Source organism: Festucalex cinctus, chromosome 2 (genome assembly GCF_051991245.1).
Source record: "Festucalex cinctus isolate MCC-2025b chromosome 2, RoL_Fcin_1.0, whole genome shotgun sequence".
Lineage (NCBI taxonomy): Eukaryota > Metazoa > Chordata > Actinopteri > Syngnathiformes > Syngnathidae > Festucalex > Festucalex cinctus.
In genome coordinates this window covers 8,254,582-8,273,067 of record NC_135412.1, presented here as the reverse complement: position 1 = coordinate 8,273,067, position 18,486 = coordinate 8,254,582, and the positions used below count along the sequence as shown (strand labels likewise).

Genomic DNA, 18,486 nt, shown 5'->3' with positions numbered 1-18,486 from the left:
GTCGCATTGAAAATGAATGGGGAAAGGTTGACATTTAACATTAAATTGCGCAGATACTGTAGGTAAAGTGGAATCAGACATGGCGGGAATTTTTGAAGCAAGATGAAATTTGAACAATGTAAATCGGAAGTATTATGTGGGAGTTATTGCATGGCAAAAAAGTGAGAATAAAATTCGATAAGTGAAATAATAAAGGTCAGCATTCCCTCAATTAAGTCTTTTGTTAATTTTTTTTTTTTTTTTTATACAACTTGAATTTTAATTTGGTGGCTGTCGTTTTATACACAGTATAAACTACACTACGGGCCAGAGGTGGATAGAATTGCCAAAATTTGTACTCAAGAGTACTGTTCCTTTAGAATAATAAGACTTAAGTAAAAGTAAAAAGCAGTGGCACGGTGACCTTTTAGATTGGGCATGCTGGAGTGACACATGCGAGTGCCGGGTAGGGTGCGAGCTGAAAATTTTGGGGATGTTTTTATTATTAATTTTAATTATTATTCATTATTTTATACCACTGTGTTGGTATAAAATTAAAGTGAAAATATTCGAACTGATGCAGGTTGATGCACACACTGTAATGTAACCAGCTCCGTGGTGCATGAAATCATGGTCAGAAATTTGCAAATACATTGGAACTTATTGTATTCAGAACTGGCTTGTGCCCATGAAGTGGGTTCAACCTGTGAGAGGAAAAAATGACATCACAAGAGATTTCAACCAACCATCAAGTTTGCTAACCTGTGGACAGCCAGCGAGCCATTTATGTTTCTCGTACGTCCTGGCTTGAAAGTGATGGACGAAATTATTCCCCGTTTTGTGATGATTACTTCAGCAGGACGACCACTTGAAATTATATTCTTTTCCTTTAAAGTTCTCCGGGAAAACAGCATTCATTGTGACTGCGATGATCCACTGACTGTTTACCGCAGAACAACTCAAATAATAACAATATGGGTCTAGGGTCCTATTTTTGTAGAATGACACCTGGGAAATGGGTGTAACTTCATTTTGGTGCAGGTGCAAGTCTAGTCTATCGTGTTTGGTGCCGTGTTGCCTTTCAGACTATGCGCAAACCAATCTCATCTCTCAGAGCCCAGCGAGTCAATTTGCTTCCGCAATGTCAAACCCGGGATGCCCTTCGACCAACCTGATTTTAATGCAAATAAGGAATGCTAGTACAATGGGCTGGGAGTTAGCTACATTCCACCCCATAATGGTGCACAATGGCACAAATGCTCATTTCTAGCTGTGCCTGTCTAAGAAAATACCAAAGGAAAGAAAACTCCATGTGCATAATTAGACTGCGCTTGTGCAAAACTTGCGCTGGTCATGAAAACAAGAAATATTATGAATACGTACACATAATCAAATGAAATGCTAAAACAATCAAGATATTTTTTGTTTTATTTTTGCTTATCTGACAGCATTGATCAAAACGGAACATAATTATTTTCTATTTTATTTGATAAACTATTGTGGTCAATTGTACACTGTATGTATACAAGTGAACACGTTGCAAATTGTGCATTAGCAGAGATTGTTTATGGTTTGGAAAGGCTGTAAAACAACACTTAAGTTGACAAGCAGGAAGCATATATGACATCACTAACAAGCTATTTGAAGGTTCTCAAAGCACAGCGGGGATAACGCATGGCTCATCTCAAGTGTCACTTACTGTCCCATAAATGTGGACAATGTAGGCTACTTATATGGTAGGAAAGAGCCATTATTCGCAGACTGTCAAGTTGGGTGCAAAAACAAGACATAACTGCTGTGATGTAATAGGATAAAAACAAAGACAATTAGACATGTTTGAAAACCAGTAGGATACTGATGAAGGAAATGGTCAGATATGTATAGTGTCAGTACTAGAAATGGCTCAGACAGAAGCCAATTCAATACAAAACAGCTGTATATTCACCCTTTAAACAAGAAGCAAGACCCAAATCAATACATTACGTTCTTCTCCTTTGCTCATTACAAGAGGTGAAAGGTGGGGGTTGTTGTTCAGCGGCTCATGACTAGAGCAAACATATATTATTGTGCCGCTTGGCGACTCACACAGTACAGTAGCCTTGGTTCGGCTCGTTATCAGGCGTTGCATGGTTCTAACAGGAGCTGTATGTCACCGTGGGGCTGCATGGTGTTATGTACTTCCCAGTGGGCCAATGATGGCAACTGTGAAAAAGCAGCAGTAGTTTCACCTGCCCTGTGAGGATCATTGTTGTGTCAAGGTACATTTGTTACATGGCAAATCTCTGTGGAGAAATAATCTCAAGGGGATTTATTATTTCACTTTTTTGTGAGTGTGCTTGTCATCTTTTTCTTGCTTTAGCGCCTAAATAGACTATAGAGATCCAAGACGTCATGTGACTATTTCTCTGAACACGACCCCCGCGGCAGGAGAGTAGCGGCGCTGCGTTAGTGGACTACAATGGACTACAGTAACGAGGAGGGCTAAAACTAGCGTTTATCCGTCCACTTTCCGCCCAAGAACCGTCAACTTTCTGCCCAAGAACATTGGCACTCACTTTGATGAAAAGGACATGATATACATGTGCGAGGTGGACAGGTTGGATATTACCATTTCCGATGAAGTGTCAGAAGTGCTTTTTTTTTTTTTTTTTTTTTTGTGTCAACTCTGTAACACTGCTATGTGAAATTACCCCTTCTCTTCACTGGTGTTTGCAAATGTGATCATTAAAAGACTTTACAAGTTTCTACATTCCGGTTTTATATCCGCTTTATGTGTGGTCAAAATGCCATCAAAGTTAGCAGTTTCACGCAACTCTCGGCAGCATTAGGTACGTTAGCAACTTAGCATTTACAAATTTGGCCGCCGTCATTTATGCCATAAAAAGTCTTTCCCCCACATTTTACGTGTGGTAACTTGCCTGAAGCTAGCCTCCTACAGGCTAGCATCAGGCAAGTTAGCATCTGCTGATTTAGGCACCATGTACAAAGTGCCCGATCACATAATTATACAATTGAGCTACAGCTACACGACTGATTCAGTAATTGACTCACATTATGAAGTGATTGCTACACATGCAATGAGGACAATCCCAAATCCTCCGCCTTGTTGTTCACCCTTTTTTTTTTTATGGCTGCTGTGATCCATTGGGTAGGCATTTATCATGTTTTGGTAGCCTGGAAATTTCTCAATCCTTTTTTTTGCCTCTTCTCAGTGTGGCAGCTGGTTCACAACAGTTGGCAATCATTGTTAAAGTGTGGCTTTTTCACCGTTTGCCGTTTACTCAAAGTGGCAGATGCGTTTTCTATATCTAAAATGGCTGCTCTTACGCCCATTTTGGGACATGTGACACCAATGTCCTTATCTCCATGGAGAATATTAATCAAGTTAATCTATTTGCAGCTTTATCTGGTTCATATTTGATTTTATGAAATTCAACATGCTAACCATTTGACTAACAGTAGCTATTATATAAAACTGCTTTATTTTAATTTCGAGTGAAAAATTAGGTAGCCTATAGTGGTTCAGGAGTTAGGATGATCAATAAAACAGTACTTATTCTTATATCAAATATAAACAGTACACCGTAATTATGTGAATTTAGTGGATCACATCTGCCAAATCTAGCGCAGAGATTAAAAATTCTGTATTTCCAAAAGATCTGTTGGTGTCCAAATGTTGTCTGGTGTGGCTGCTCACCAATTGAGTGTGCTTTTATTGACACCCTCCCTCCCAATGAAAATCCGTTCATAAGTGAAATGTGTAATAATTTAGTTTAGAACTCAACTTGATTTATATTGCAATTTAATAACAACCACAAGTGTAAGACAATGTTGTACATAAAACAAGGACAAAAATATAGATAATGCAATCATCCATCCATTTCCTGTATCTCTATCTACTTGAGGGTTACGGGTGTGGTAAATCCTATCCCATGCATGCATAGATGTATGATGATGTATCAACAAGTGGCTCCAATTATTCATTGAATGGAACGTGCAAGAGTTACTGAGATAATGTCAACAGCCAGATATGGCTCCTTCCAATGTGTGTCGGTGTGCGCACATTTGCATGTGTTTTACAAGCTGCATTTACACACACACAATCAATTTCATTCACTGTATTGTGATGCAGAAGCCTGCTGTCCTCCATCATGCAAAAAAAATGCATTGGACCTGTGAGAAAATGCCGCCAACATTGAAATTCGTTCTCATCTTGGCCCTGTGATGTTGAACACTTGACGAGGGTTCGTCAGTGCAGTAGGTGGGTGGGCGTAAGGATCGCAATTTCACTGTGTAGGTAGGTGTGTGTCAGTGTGTCAGCAGTGGCGCCTGCAGGACGCGAGCGCGCAGGGGATGCAGTCAGCTGGGGTGGATGAGATAGCTTACAGCATGTGGCGATGTTGTAAAACGCCGGTGCTGCATTTGTCAGCGGACTGCTGTGCCCATCCAGGAACACTGACTCAGATAAGTGTCTGCTCCCGCGCGAGGGAGATTGTATAGGAGGTCAAAGAGCTGTGAGAGGTGGCAAAGCAACGCTGTCGGGGAAAATGTGTGCGCCTCACATTCAGCTCATAGGCACGATTTTCATGTCTGCGGTGGCAGCAGGGCTCTCACCATTGACTGATCAGTGACTCACTCCACTATGATACAGACAGCATCTGTTAGATGGAATCAAATGCAGACTGGATCTACTGGGTGAATTATGAGGCTTATCACATGAAATGTGACTCTGCCTTGCCTTTTAAAACCTGAATGACTTGGATAGGACACTACACTGCAGTTGGCCGCTTGCTTTTTTTTTTTTTTTTTGCCCTCTGGTTTTCTCTGCTTGTAGCCTAGAACCTTCTGCTTTGGTGCGTGTATTTTATCATGATACAGTATTATAGTTTATGTATTGGAAAAGGGCTCATATTATGTCAGGGAAAAAAAAAACTGAAATGTATCCCAGTCTGTTTGTTTTCCACTATTTGGATGATCAAAATGCTAATCTGCCCTCCAATTTAGAATTCCCCTCCTCCATACCTGCCTGGGTCATCATATGGCAGAATCTGCAGACTGAACCTCTCTCCAAGCTACCTGTTCACTTTCAGTATTCATCACCATCATGACATTCATCAGTTAAAAATGTTAAATGACATTGTGTTGTCCATATGAACAGCTAGTTAACACTTCAGACAGACAGAGAGTTACTAGAAAAGAAAACATTTTATCCCATAATTGTATGAAAATGGTAAATGGACTGCTTTTTATATAGCACTTTATCTACACCATATGGTGCTCAAAGCGCTTCACAATTTAAGCCATTCACCCATTCACACACACACTAAGATGAAAGTAATTACATTATTAGTGGAGCAGAGTAGCGTATGTCCAGAATATTTACAGTAAATTATTTACAAACATGTTACTACAAATTGTCTGTCATATTATGACCAAGTTTTAGATCAGGACTGTATGTAAATGTTCCTACTTAATTAAAATACATGTCCTATGAAAGCCAAAGGTACTTTTTGGCATTTTCCTATACAGCTTGTTGTATTGATATATTTTTCATGTATGTAGACATTTTTAGTGCTGTCAAAGTTAAAGTGTTAACTCATGGATTAATCACAAAAATATATTGCATTAATCATTTATTAATGCAGATTAATCATACTTTATTTATTTATTTTTACCCTAGATGATCCTTTAGCAAAGTTTAGCTAGACAGCGGATGGTTACGTCAAAGGCAGCACATGTTGTGTTTGGCCAATAAACATGCATTAAAGTTAAGCTTTTAATAAATATTTGCGTATGACATTCAAAATATTTGTTGTAGTCGAATTATTGGGGCCATTTTTTTGCATTTTAAATTATGCAAGTAATGAACTGATTAGAAAAAAAAGTAGGATGAGAGTGCGCAGTGTATCAAAAATGTGGAAAGCAGCCTCATAACATTTAAATGTAGAAATAATTAACACATAACAGGTGCTGTTCAAATTGGGCTGGCAAAAAATATTGATAAAAAGCCTTTTTAATTAAGTGTTGAATAAGATGTGATTATTCTGATTTAAGACAAGAATCGTTTGACAGCTCTAATTTTAATGCATCTGTTGTTTGTCACTTCAAATCCTGTCCTGGTCACTTGTGTGCCCTCTGGTGTTATTTTACAGTATAATATATTGTAAATAATTGTTCCAGCGATTTTTTTTTTTTTTTTTTTTAAAGACTATAAAATCCTTTGTAAAGAAATTGGGGAAAGTGGCAACAACCGTTTAGAATGTGTATTTGGTTTAAAAAACAAAAACAAAGAAAAACAATAACAGATGCTTTCTATTTCTTGCTAAATTGCAGGATGAGCACTTAAAGTGTCTAGTCTACACTGACTGGCGACATGGTCTAAAGACAACCCAGCAGCCATCATGAAAGGGTTAGGAGCCAACCGCAGTCGACATCTCTCTGACTCGTGTGAACCAGCAGGGTGCCCGCAGAAACCGCTCTGCCCTGTGAACTCTGACCCTCACTGCTCCTTCATGTTGAGCCCAACCATCAACCACTATGGCACCCTGGATCCGCACCTCCATCAGTACCCTCCCACGAGCCCAACCACTTTGGCTCCGGACTGCCTGCTGCCTTTCAACCAGATGTCCAACAGCAGCACCTTCCCTCGTCTCCACTTCACCCCGCAGACTGAGCAGTCGGACTGTCCGCAGGGCTATATGGCAGTCAGTGCTGGATCCGGCGGGCAGGGCAGCAGGGCAGGCGCTCTATCCACGTCTTTGTCGATGGGAATGGGCCTCGGCTTGGGTGTCACTGGCGCGCCCATGATCACAAGCGGATCAGCCACCATCTCCTCCGCAGCGGCAGCTAAGATGAATCGGTTGCCATCCAACATCTTGGATCAACTCGAAAGGCATCTGCCCCTGCAACGAGACGGTTTCAGCACTTTACAGTTTCACAGAGGACGCATGTCCAAACAACGCAGTGAGAGTCCAGGTCGGATACGCCACCTGATGCACTCTGTGCAGAAGCTCTTTGCCAAATCTCAATCCCTGGAAAACTCTTCAGTGAAAGGAAATGCAATCACCGGAGCCAGCGAAGACGGTGGTAGACACAGGAGCAAGAGTAAAGATAGAGCTAAGCCTGAAGTACCAAAGCAGAAATCAAGGCCGAATGCATTAGGCCTGTGGAGCTCCGACAACGCTCTTGACAACGATACGACCAAAGCTGGCACCATTGCTGTCGGTTACCGCAACCCGTTGTGCATGATGACACTTGGTAGAGCGATATCAGACAGCCAGGCCCACCCTCGACATATTCCACAGGGCTACAACACCATTTCTGCACATTCTCTCAAATCTTCGAAAAGCAGCAGTGACCTCAAGCTTCTGGGATGTCCGGTATCGCAGGTTGGATCCAAAGAAGAAGAGGGAAGAGCTCGGAGCAAGGATGATACACTGGTGAAGAGGGCATCCTGGTCTAATCTCACCCTCAGTCAGGCGCGGCAAGTGTTACAGAAAGGCTCCGCTACAGTCAACAGGACCCTTTTGAAAACAAAGTCATGCCACCAGGATCTGGCTAACCAGTTCCTTCAGGTAGGAGTACCAGTGAGTATTCATCTTCATCATCATTCTTGGCAAATTTCCATGCATAAATTATTTGTTTACCATCTTCCTGACTTTTATCTTTTCTTTATATATGCTTATACATACTGTCAGTTTGGTTGCAAGCTACGCATTATTTATTTTTTTTATCGTAAAGGGATTGACTCACTGAGCCAATTTCAACAGTTAGAAGATAATATTTTGTCTATCAAAATATGAACTTTTTACTGCTGAAAATGGCTCAATGAGTCAACTCAATCCCTTTCAAGTTCATAGCATCCATATACAGGACTGGCTCAGAAAATTAGAATATTGTGATAAATTCCATTATTTTCTGTAATGCAATTAAATAAGCAAAAATGCCATACATTCTGGATTCATTACAAATCAGCTGAACTATTGCAAGCCTTTTATTATTTTAATATTGCTGATTATGGCTTACAGCTTAAGAAAACTTAAATATCCTATCTCAAAATATTAGAATATTTCCTCAGACCAAGTAAAAAAAAATGCCATAATCAGCAGTATTAAAACAATAAAAGGCTTGCAATATTTCAGTTGATTTGTAATGAATCCAGAATGTATGGCATTTTTGATTATTTAATTGCATTACAGAAAACAATGGACTTTAATCACAATATTCTAATTTTCTGAGACAGTCCTGTAATATTTTAACCCTTTCACGGATAGTGGTTACTATTGTGGACAGCTATTAAAACACTGTTTTCTCAACACAATGTTAAAAATCAAATTTTCTATAGTGTTTAGATTATTTTTTTTATTTATTCTTTTCTTACAAACACATTTCATCAGTTGCTCAAATGCACGTAATCCACCCTCATCAACATGTTACCAACTCCTTGAAACGTTATCCAACCTAACATATTACCAACTCCTTGAAAAATGTATGTTTAAAAAATATGAAGGTAATTTTTTTTCATTCCTAAAGAGATATAAAAACAGTTGAGAAAAAAAATTCTGATGTCGGTTAAACATTATTTGTGCATGAAAGGGTTAAGACCATAATAATCTCTATTATTATATTTTAAGACCATAATCCTATTTTTTAAGTAAAAAATAAATAAAATAAAATAAAATAATAATAATAATAATAATAATAATTATTAATAATAATAATAATAATAATAATAATAATAATAATAATAATAATAATAAATACAATAAAAAATGAAATAAAAAAAACACGATGCAACCTCTTAATTAAGAGATGGATGCAGCTATTTGGATTACTGATAAATCTGTACTGAAAATGTGCTTCTACAATTCAGGTTCCACTGGGGGACTGGGCTGGCACTTTAGGGACCGGCCGAGCCAAAGGAACAGAAATCCCATGTCGAAGGATGCGCAGTGGCAGCTATGTGAAAGCAATGGCAGACATGGAGGACAGCGATGATTCAGAGGGTAGCCCCAAACCTTCCCCCAAATCTGCAGCCCGTCGCCAGAGCTATCTGAAGGCCACTCAGCAGTCCTTCAGTGAACAGCAGCCTCCTCCACCGGCACGCAAGTGAGTCTCACAGTACAAGGGGTCATATTCAGAATTGTGTTTTTTATTTTTTTTGTTTTATCTAGCACTCTACATTCCAACAGAAATTGCAATACTCTTATCATGACGGTCAAAGGTCTTCCTCGCGTTTCCAAAGCTAGACAGCAGGGGGCAACATGTAGTCAAAAATGAAAAAATGCTGCTCTATCAGCGTGCTCTACATAGGCCTACTACATTGTTTTCGCTAAAAGAGAATATAGTCGACTCGAAACACATTTGTATTAAAACATGGATAGGTGAATATTTGCCATGTGTTTTACCCCTTCATCCACACCGACAGGCCACGTTGCTACGCTCTCATGCGGGAGGATTTTCTTTGGTCTCCACTGCAGAGTGCATGCTCTATGCAGCATCTGAGGTCAGTGCCATCTATGGGCAGGTTGTATGGGAAATGAACCTAGCCCACTTCACTTGCCCTACCCCACTACCCAGCATCATTTTTGGTCAAACATACCCACCAGTCTACCTTATTTAACTTACACTTTTCAATGTTTTTTTTTTTTTTTCACCAAGACTTCCCTTCTTTTGAAGCCCTACAGTTTTTGCATAACATGCAAATTGTGACCGTGATGTCCCCTCAAGCCCTCTACTGCTTGGCGCGCACACATTTTCATAAACACAAGGTGCAAGTTTTGCTGTCCAGAACAGAGGAAACATGGCAGAAATCGTCGTGAGCTCTGACAAGTCAAATAATAACGCAATTATGATGCCTATTTCCTCATAAATGAATATTCGTTTCCTCTGTGCTGCTATTTTAAACCCCCCAGAGTCATTCTTCACATATCTCCGTTTTTAATCTAAAAATACCCAGGAGAACTTTGGAGTAGGATTTCAAGTTTCTCCTGGATATAAAAGACTCTTGTCTGAACTGCACTCTGGATGTCCTCTTACAAGCTGATTATCTCTTCCACAGCTCTCTGCCCTCCCTCAAAGAGCTGTCCACAAATCGGAGCCTCGACAACTTAGACTGCCTGGTGGGCCCACTCGAGACACCACCAGGGCACGGACATAATGACTTCAGCCATTGCCCTGGTACCGCTCAGGTATGTGTGTTTGACTGAATTTTAATCAGTGTTTCACAACCTTGTTTCACAACAAAGCATTCGTTCCACATTAGACAAATCTCATAGCATACTACCAAGGGAAAAATAAGTTTAAAAACTACTTGTATGAATACTTCAATACTTAATACTTCTCAGTTTACTCACAACATCATTTGTGTAATCTATTTAATAAAACACAAAACTGATATAAACAGTAACATGGAAAGCCTCAGTTTTTATCAATGTGAGAAGACGGCCATTTTGCCACTTAATGTCGAGTGAAAATGACATCACAGTTGCTCAGGTCTCAGGTAACAGCCAATCACAGCTCAGCTTCACAAAACGGGTGAGTTGTGATTGGTCGTTGCCTGAGCCTTTGCAACTGTGATGTCATCTTCAGTCGACAACAAGTGGCAAAATGCCTGCCCTGAGATGGATTAAAATGGCTGGATTTTGCTTCATAACTCATATTCTACAAATGTAATATTAATCACAATGTCATGTTTAGACTAGTGAGGTCACATATAACATATTATTGTCAAGAAATACTTAAGGTTGACTTACCTTTAATCACTCTACCTGCTTCTATATGGCACTTGGTAACTTTCTGTGGCACCTGATGATGATCTCACACTAGTTTGCCATGACACCTTGGGAATCACTGCTTTATACTACAAGTATTCTGCTGAACCAAACAATGTTTAAGCTAGAATCATAATCAACTCAATAACAAGCTGGTTGAATAACATTATACTCGCAGTATTCTAATATTTGTCCTGGACAGCATGGTGGGGTAGTGGTTGGTTAGGTCTGCTCTTATCAAATCTTAGTTCAGGCCCTCTTACGAGGAGTCCCCCCCCAATTACTTCTGTCCATCCATCCATTCTCTATACCGCTGATTTGCACATTCAGAAAAACATGGATGTTTGGTTAATTGAAGACTAAACTATGTGAATATGAGTATAAATGTTATTCATCTGTAGAATAACTGCAAATGACTGGTGAGTGGTGACTTTACCAGGTTGTACTCAAAGTGAGCTGAAAGAGGTTCTGTTGAGGATAAATGCTATAGAAAACGGATGCAGTACATTGCTCTGTATAGTAAAACTGATCATTTTCAGCTTTAGTGTAGTGAAAATTAGGTAAGATTTTTTTTTAATTTTTTTACAAGAAATATTTACATCTGTTATATAAAATAAATATAATAAATATAAAACTATATTTGAGTTTGCAGTTTTTATGCCTATTCCCACCCAAAGTTTGACCGGAGCCGCACCCTCACTAACATGCATAAGCACGATTCTCAAACATAGCCATTTATAATGGCATGCAATTATGAAAGTGGGTAGCTGTGAGCAATATTAAGCAAACATTTACACTGTGAACGAGCCACTGTTAGCCAGTCAGAGTTGAATGACTTACTCCTATTGTTATAACACTTATTTTTACCTTTTTTTTTATTTTATTTTTTTATCTAAAATCAATTGCAATTAAAAAAGAGCTGATAAAAGTACCTATTGAGCTAAAATGTTAACTATGCGTTGCTCCTGAATCCTCTCCCTTCCTTCTGCTTGTTTTCTAATTGAATAATGGGCTTCTCCCCCCCCCTAAATGTGTATTAAGCCCAAGTTAACGAGTCTGAGCAAGGCAGCAGGACACACCCAATGATTGACTCCTCTTCGGTCACGCGTACTGTCTTTGATAGGTTGTTTTTCCACAGACGTGGTGATGTCTTTAATAAAAACTGCAAGCTCCTTCTCTAAGTCAGAAATGTATAGAGATAATACAGAATTTCCTCATTTTGGACTACTGTACAAATGTATCGTTTTCTCGGGATTGAATTTAAATCGACCTGTGTTACCTTTTAATCCTTAAGTCTCTCTCAAAAATACAGTATTTTCATGGCAAAATATCTTATCATATGCACAGTATATCGACCATGTTTGAATAGCGTTGCATCGCAGAAAAAAGGTACAGTACAAAATAATATATAATGCATAGTTGTGAGTTCCTTTTATTGAGGTTGGTTGATTTTGAGCATTCATCTGCGTGATGTTTCTAGAGTCATAATAATACAGCATCCAATGACTCACCAGCTCCAGTTTGATCCATCACACTATTTTTAGAAACAAGAATATTGTCCACCCTCCCAGCAACACCGGGGATGGTGTACAATCAGTAGTGAAATTGAATGACAAAAATAAGCGATGCTCATTTTCATTAATGCGTACCTGAAACCCAAGCAGAATACATCTGAAGGTGTAGCTAGTTCATGCACGTTTCTTAGTCTACCTTCTGCCCTTAGCGTGTGAGTCTGCACACGATCTTTCAGGTATTCGGACGTGGCTTTGGGCACTCTCTTCCCCACGGTGAGGGGGATTCACAAGCAGTGGAGGCCTTGGACCTTCCTGCGCCTACCTGCTTTCGGTCGCGTAGTCACAGCTACCTGAGGGCCATCCAGGCTGGGTGCTCGCAAGATGAAGATACGGCCTCTGTGGACTCCGACTCACCACCACCCAGCGCCAAATGCTACAACTCAAACACCAGTGAGTAATGTTCAACCCACGCTTTTGATACAACAGAGAAAGAGAGGCTATCATTCATATCAATAACCACGTGATGAGCTATTAGAGTATAAGTACCACTAGTGGTACATCATTGAATGAATCACTGAATTAAATGCAATAATGTTTACCATATTTAAAATATGTAACATAATAAGACATGAATGAAGTATATACTGTATCTATGCTTACAATGTGTTTTAACTTCTTTCTTTAATCATTACATTTTTTACTTTTTATTTACAACACACGCGGGGGTGGGGCCGGGGGCGGGTGCGCACGAGGTCGTTACGGCAGATTGATTGACGGGATCGAGAACCAATTGTTAAGATGATCCACCCGGAAGATGGAGAGACAAAAGATCCTCGAATACACCTTTAAAATAGTGAAGTAAGAAGGTATTAGAATGTTTGTTTTTATATTGTTGTTTAAATAAGAATGAATGCTGCGTAACATGTAAGGTAACATGTTCTGGAATTGGAGGAGTGGGTCAAATGCCCCCGTGTGGAATTATTTTGCAAAAGCATTTAATACTTGTAAAGCTTGTAAAACACAATATGTTTGAGAGAGAATAAAATCCATAGCAGAAAGATGGCAGTGAAACATGTTAGCCTCCTGAAAGACACAGCTACATAATATACTAACACTCGACATAAGATTATATTTTCAAAAAATGTATGTTGATGTGATAGGACATAGGCTATATTGCACATTGCACATGAAATAGTGAGTTTTCAAAATGAATGAATTAGTTCACAACTAGATGTGATTAAATAATACAGATTCTCCCTTTAAGAGTTTCATCTCATTGGCGTACCACTTTCATCTCTCATTGCATTCCTAATTTCCTTTATGTGGTTAACAAATATACAGTAGTGTGTATTTATTTCATGAGAATGAGTTTTATAAAAATGGGGAAAATACTTCGGTTGGTAAAACACTGGGATTAAATATAACACACAAAAAAAAAGGCAGACCTCTCTTTTGAATGAGTTTATATTATCAGGCTACAATTAATTATAATGTCTATGATGTGGTTTTTTTGGTCCTTTTCAAAGTAACTAACTGAAAGCAGTCTTCAACTACTGTATGTCTTCATAACTTCTTTTATGATTACATAATGCTGTTTTCTGGTTGTTGAAAAGCCAACAAGGAATGGGATATGAATGATCCTATCACATTTCATTTGCCTGTAGCTTTTGTGACAATATGAGATTACCTGTTGACCTGATACACTATATTTGTTGTCCATGTTTGTGTGAGTGCCTGCTTGTTTTCTGTCAGTGTATGAGTTCCTTTTTTTTTTTTTTTTTTTAAATCAGAGGTGCAAAAAACATTGAAACATTTTTTAGGCCGATTCCGAATCTGCCCTCTTTTTTTTCTCCAGAACATCAGGTTTTAATAATAACAATACTTATAATAAAGCAAAATCATGTAATATAGTAATATTTATTAATTAAGGGTTAGGTTCAGCATGAGGTGGATTTTTTTTCACCCCACAGCTATATCACTATATCACAATACATGGTAAAATATGTGAGGCGCAGCTTTTATTGGTCAAAAAAAAAAAAAAAAGCTCCTGGTGTCCTTGGTCGAGTAAAGACATTTTTTTTTTTTTAATTATTATTATTGGTGTAAAATAGGTTTAGGGACGCACAAAGCCATCTCTGACCTATGTTATTTTAACTTTCCCAAAGAAAATTAAATGCTCTTATATACAGTAGATAATACTTAAAACGAGATCAATTTGCAATTGTTTGCATTATCGTACGCAAGATGGCAGAAAATGCACTTTTGAGAAAGTAAATTATGCGCGGTGATGTCTCGGCAAACTGTATCAATTACAATTTAATATCTTACTGTATGATGATTACTTCACCTTCGACTTGCACAACCCTGCAGCATGTTGTTGTGTTTTGTGTTACTAGGAGACTTTTGTTTTGATGAGGTGAGAGTGAGGTTCCGGAATCTAATCCACGGCGTCGAAACATATAATGGCCTGATAAAATCGCAATAGCAGAGCGGTGTGAAATGCTTAAAAAATAAAAATAAAATAAAAAAAATAATTAAAAAAAAGATATCCTGAATAAGACGATCTGATGTATGGATATTTCATTGGTTTCATGTGTAAAATATATTTGGCTCGAGTTGGTTCCCGCGACGTTTGAGACAAATATAAATTCACCTATCGTTGACGATGACATTCGAACCAATAGTTGTGTTCATCGGTGACATTGATGACGAAAGTGTCCAATCGCTGTTCACTAACACTGTCCAGACAAGACGTGTACGCCAATCCCCGTCACAGGGCGTGAACTACAAAATCCTCTTTCACAGCGTCGCTGTGTATCTAATGGCAGCGCTCGTTCGTTCCCCTGTCTGCTTCTTCTCGTCTCGGTTTCAAGAATGGACATAAAATAATGCTTCTCGACCGGCCGATGAAACAGTAAGTCATTCCATTACATTCTCCTCACTCGAGATTTGCATTCGGACTATTTGATTACAATCCGCGCCTTTTTAGAAGCTCGCTAACCTGGGTTAACCTAAATTGTATTGTAGGTTTGGCGTAGCTAACGTGGGTGAAGAAAGAAAGGCGATGTTGGCAGTGGTAGTAATGTGGCCGGCCTTGTCAGCGTGGCGTGAACGTGGCGAACGCTGCCACTTTTGGGGGTGTGTTTAACACCGATATACGATACCGCCGGCTAACGTTGCTCATCGTTAAATGCCCCGGCTGCGTGGTAACAGCACACCCGTGACAGGAGCGGGCTAGCTAGCACAGCACAAGCTAACGGGACATCAGGCGTCAACACAAGGAAGGACTCATTGCGGGGCTAATCACGCTCTCAATATATTTGCTAATGTTTACCATACACGTCATTCATCGTGACTTATATAGTTGACTGTGTATTGACTCGTTGTGCTCGGTGGCCAAATGCGATGGTATAATTTCCACCAAAACGTTCAGATGTTATTAATGCTTTCAGCGTAACTTCGGCGTACGTTCGCTGTGGAAAAATAAAAAATAAAATAAAATAGTAATCGTATCTTAGATAACCAACATGTGAATGGATGAAAAGTCACGTTTCACTTATAGCTTTGAATGGAGTACAGACTGTATAGCGCTGCTTGGTGGTTATTAAAGTAACGTTACATACTGAATTAATAATGTTAAGCTTCCTGCTTTGTGTGCATTGACAGTGTTTTGCAGTGGAGCAATTTAAATTCATAAGTGCCCTTTAAAAAAAAAAGAAAAAAAAAGGGATGTGCATTAATTCTAACATAATAGCACGCTGTTAGCTTGATGAAAAGATTGTTTGTCCTGTTTGGGGAAGTACAAGCTTTTGTTACTCTCCACTGGCATTAATATTTTATGCTTCATATACAAACAAGGTATGCTTATTGAATTGGCTGGCTTTATCACAGTGTGTAAGTGTATCTTGAGTATCACCATGGAGAGACAATGAGTCATCCTGAACTATTACACACACTTCCTATCACTCATTGATGATGTCATCTTTCGACTGAATGAGAGACACATCACTAGTTTCACAGTAAGCCACAAAGCAAGGATGAGTTGAGAAGTTTGGAGCTAGCACAACTTGCCAAATACAGTTGATCTTTACACTTTAAATGGGGTGACCATTAAATTTCTTGGACCTGACATCAGTTTTGCCTTGATGAAGATTATTATCAAACTTTGCTGGAGATAATTGTTTTATTTTTAGTATTAAGAATGTGTTAAATAACCGTTTTTTTTTTTGTTTTTTTTTTTGTGGAGTATTGTAATTAAAATGGTGCTAGAGGAGGTGATCAATAATTTCAGCAAATATTTTTGTCAACATTGGCCTGAATTTACAGAAAGAATTATGGCAATGGGTTTAACTCGCCATCAAACTGCTGTCTTAAATATAAATCAATCCATCCATCCATCCATTTTCTCAGCTGGCCATGCGCAGTAGGCGGGGTACACCCTGAACTGGTTGCCAGCCAATCGCAGGGAACACAGAATATAAATCAATATATATCAAAATTCTTCCTTCCTTAATTTAAACCTGTTGACGAGAAAGATTATTGTAAATCGCTGTCAAAGTAAAACCATCATTCATCATAAAAATCACAGCATCATTTATTTATCATCAAAGATCTGAACAAGCCTTCAACGTGATTGACCAAAACAATTTAGATAATCAGATATAAAGTTCTGCATCAAAATAGATACAAAGTTCTGCATCAGAGGAAATCCATTATGGTTAATGTCATCTCATGAATAGACAACAGTTTGTTTGTACAAATGGGAACATTAAGATGCATATTAAAGTGCATTACCTGTGGTTTACCCTAGGGATCAGTACTGGGGCCTTGGTTGTTTTTATTGCACATTAAAGATATGTAATGCCTTCTCTAACTGCAATCGATTTGTATCACAAATTATTCTACCGGTACTATCCTATGCTCAGGCAAGGATTTGCAGTAGTTATTGGTAAAGGTCAAAATAAAAATGGGAAGGTGGGAAGGTATTGATTAAAATGGCTGACCCTTAGATGGATGAAATTATGAATTAATCTGCTTAATTTTTATTCCACAAATACAATATTGAGAACACAATGTTTAGACTAGTGATGGCACATAATACATATTGTTTTCATTTAGGTTACCTTTAATCTATGGTTAAAAGAACCCTACATAGATCAAGAGTTACTAGAAGAGTTCATATAGATTACGGCGAATAAACAGAGCGCATGAATAAACATAAGGTTTCCTTGAGTCATACTCAACAATGAACACTCATGGAAACCTCACATTGCCTATTTCAAAATAAAGATTGTGAAATGGAGGGCTGTCACTAACTACGTAATCTTTTTGGAATGGATTATTCTATCCATTATTTCATCAATTACCAATTATTCCACTAATTACTTAGGAGAAAAAAAACAACAGTCAGGACGACTACACATTGTTTACAACTCCACTGCACTCTTATATCACTGTCACTAATATCACTTCATGCAAATGGTAAGGGGTAATATTTACTATAACCAATTTGAATGAAACTGTCCCTGGAACAAGGTATCTTTGAGGAAGTGGTTTATTAGTTTTTGTTCTTTTTTTTGGGGGGGGGGGGACGTAACGGCTCAGCTGCTAAACAAAATGTCCTATGTTAACTGGAAAAGGCTAGTCGCCAATAGGCTTTGCTCTCCTTTTTGGCATTGTTTAGGTTGGCTTTGAGTTGCTGCTCGCTATTGCGCAAATGCTCAAATAATTAAAAAGATGAACCTAATTAAGTTTGAAATAATACAAGACCATACACCTGTTAATTAACAGTGTGTAAATAACGCCGGCGCTGCCAGGTGCACTCCTTCATCTGAGGTTCATATCCTGAACTTGATATTTACATGATCAGATTATTTTATTACCTTCAGTCCAAACAGGATTTACCAGTAAGTGCCGGTTTACCTGACATGAGAATTGACTGGAGATAAAAGAAAACTTTCAGGCGCTATCAAGTGTACTATTTTAAGTTGCAGTTTGTCTTGTTCAGATATAGTGTTCTCTCTGTGCACAATTTATGCTGAAGTTGAGGGAATGACGGGTTTTCCCTTTATCTATTTGTCAGAATCCCTGCTCCGTGCTCAGCAATGTTTCCGTCTTTGAGTCCACAGTTGGAAATCAGCCATCTTATTTTAACAAAGGACTGCTGACCTTATATCTTTTATCCCCTTTTTAATACAATGCTTGGCTCATATCCATAGTAA

General features: G+C 38.6%; 1 protein-coding gene across 5 annotated transcripts in view; it reads left to right on the top strand.

Moving 5' to 3' along the window:
* dlgap4a (discs, large (Drosophila) homolog-associated protein 4a) overlaps nucleotides 1–18,486 on the top strand; it is a 77,715-nt gene that overhangs the window by 49,911 nt on the left and 9,318 nt on the right. The window contains exons 2-6 of one of the 5 annotated variants that reach the window (XM_077512623.1): nucleotides 6,313–7,553; nucleotides 8,852–9,087; nucleotides 9,407–9,484; nucleotides 10,040–10,169; nucleotides 12,475–12,715. In XM_077512623.1, the coding sequence (XP_077368749.1) occupies nucleotides 6,381–7,553; nucleotides 8,852–9,087; nucleotides 9,407–9,484; nucleotides 10,040–10,169; nucleotides 12,475–12,715 (1,858 nt within the window). In that variant the 5' untranslated portion in view covers nucleotides 6,313–6,380. Of the gene's footprint in view, nucleotides 1–6,312; nucleotides 7,566–8,851; nucleotides 9,088–9,406; nucleotides 9,485–10,039; nucleotides 10,170–12,474; nucleotides 12,716–18,486 lie in introns of all 5 variants that reach the window. The other 4 variants (XM_077512624.1, XM_077512622.1, XM_077512627.1 and 1 more) reach the window with 4 other exon arrangements.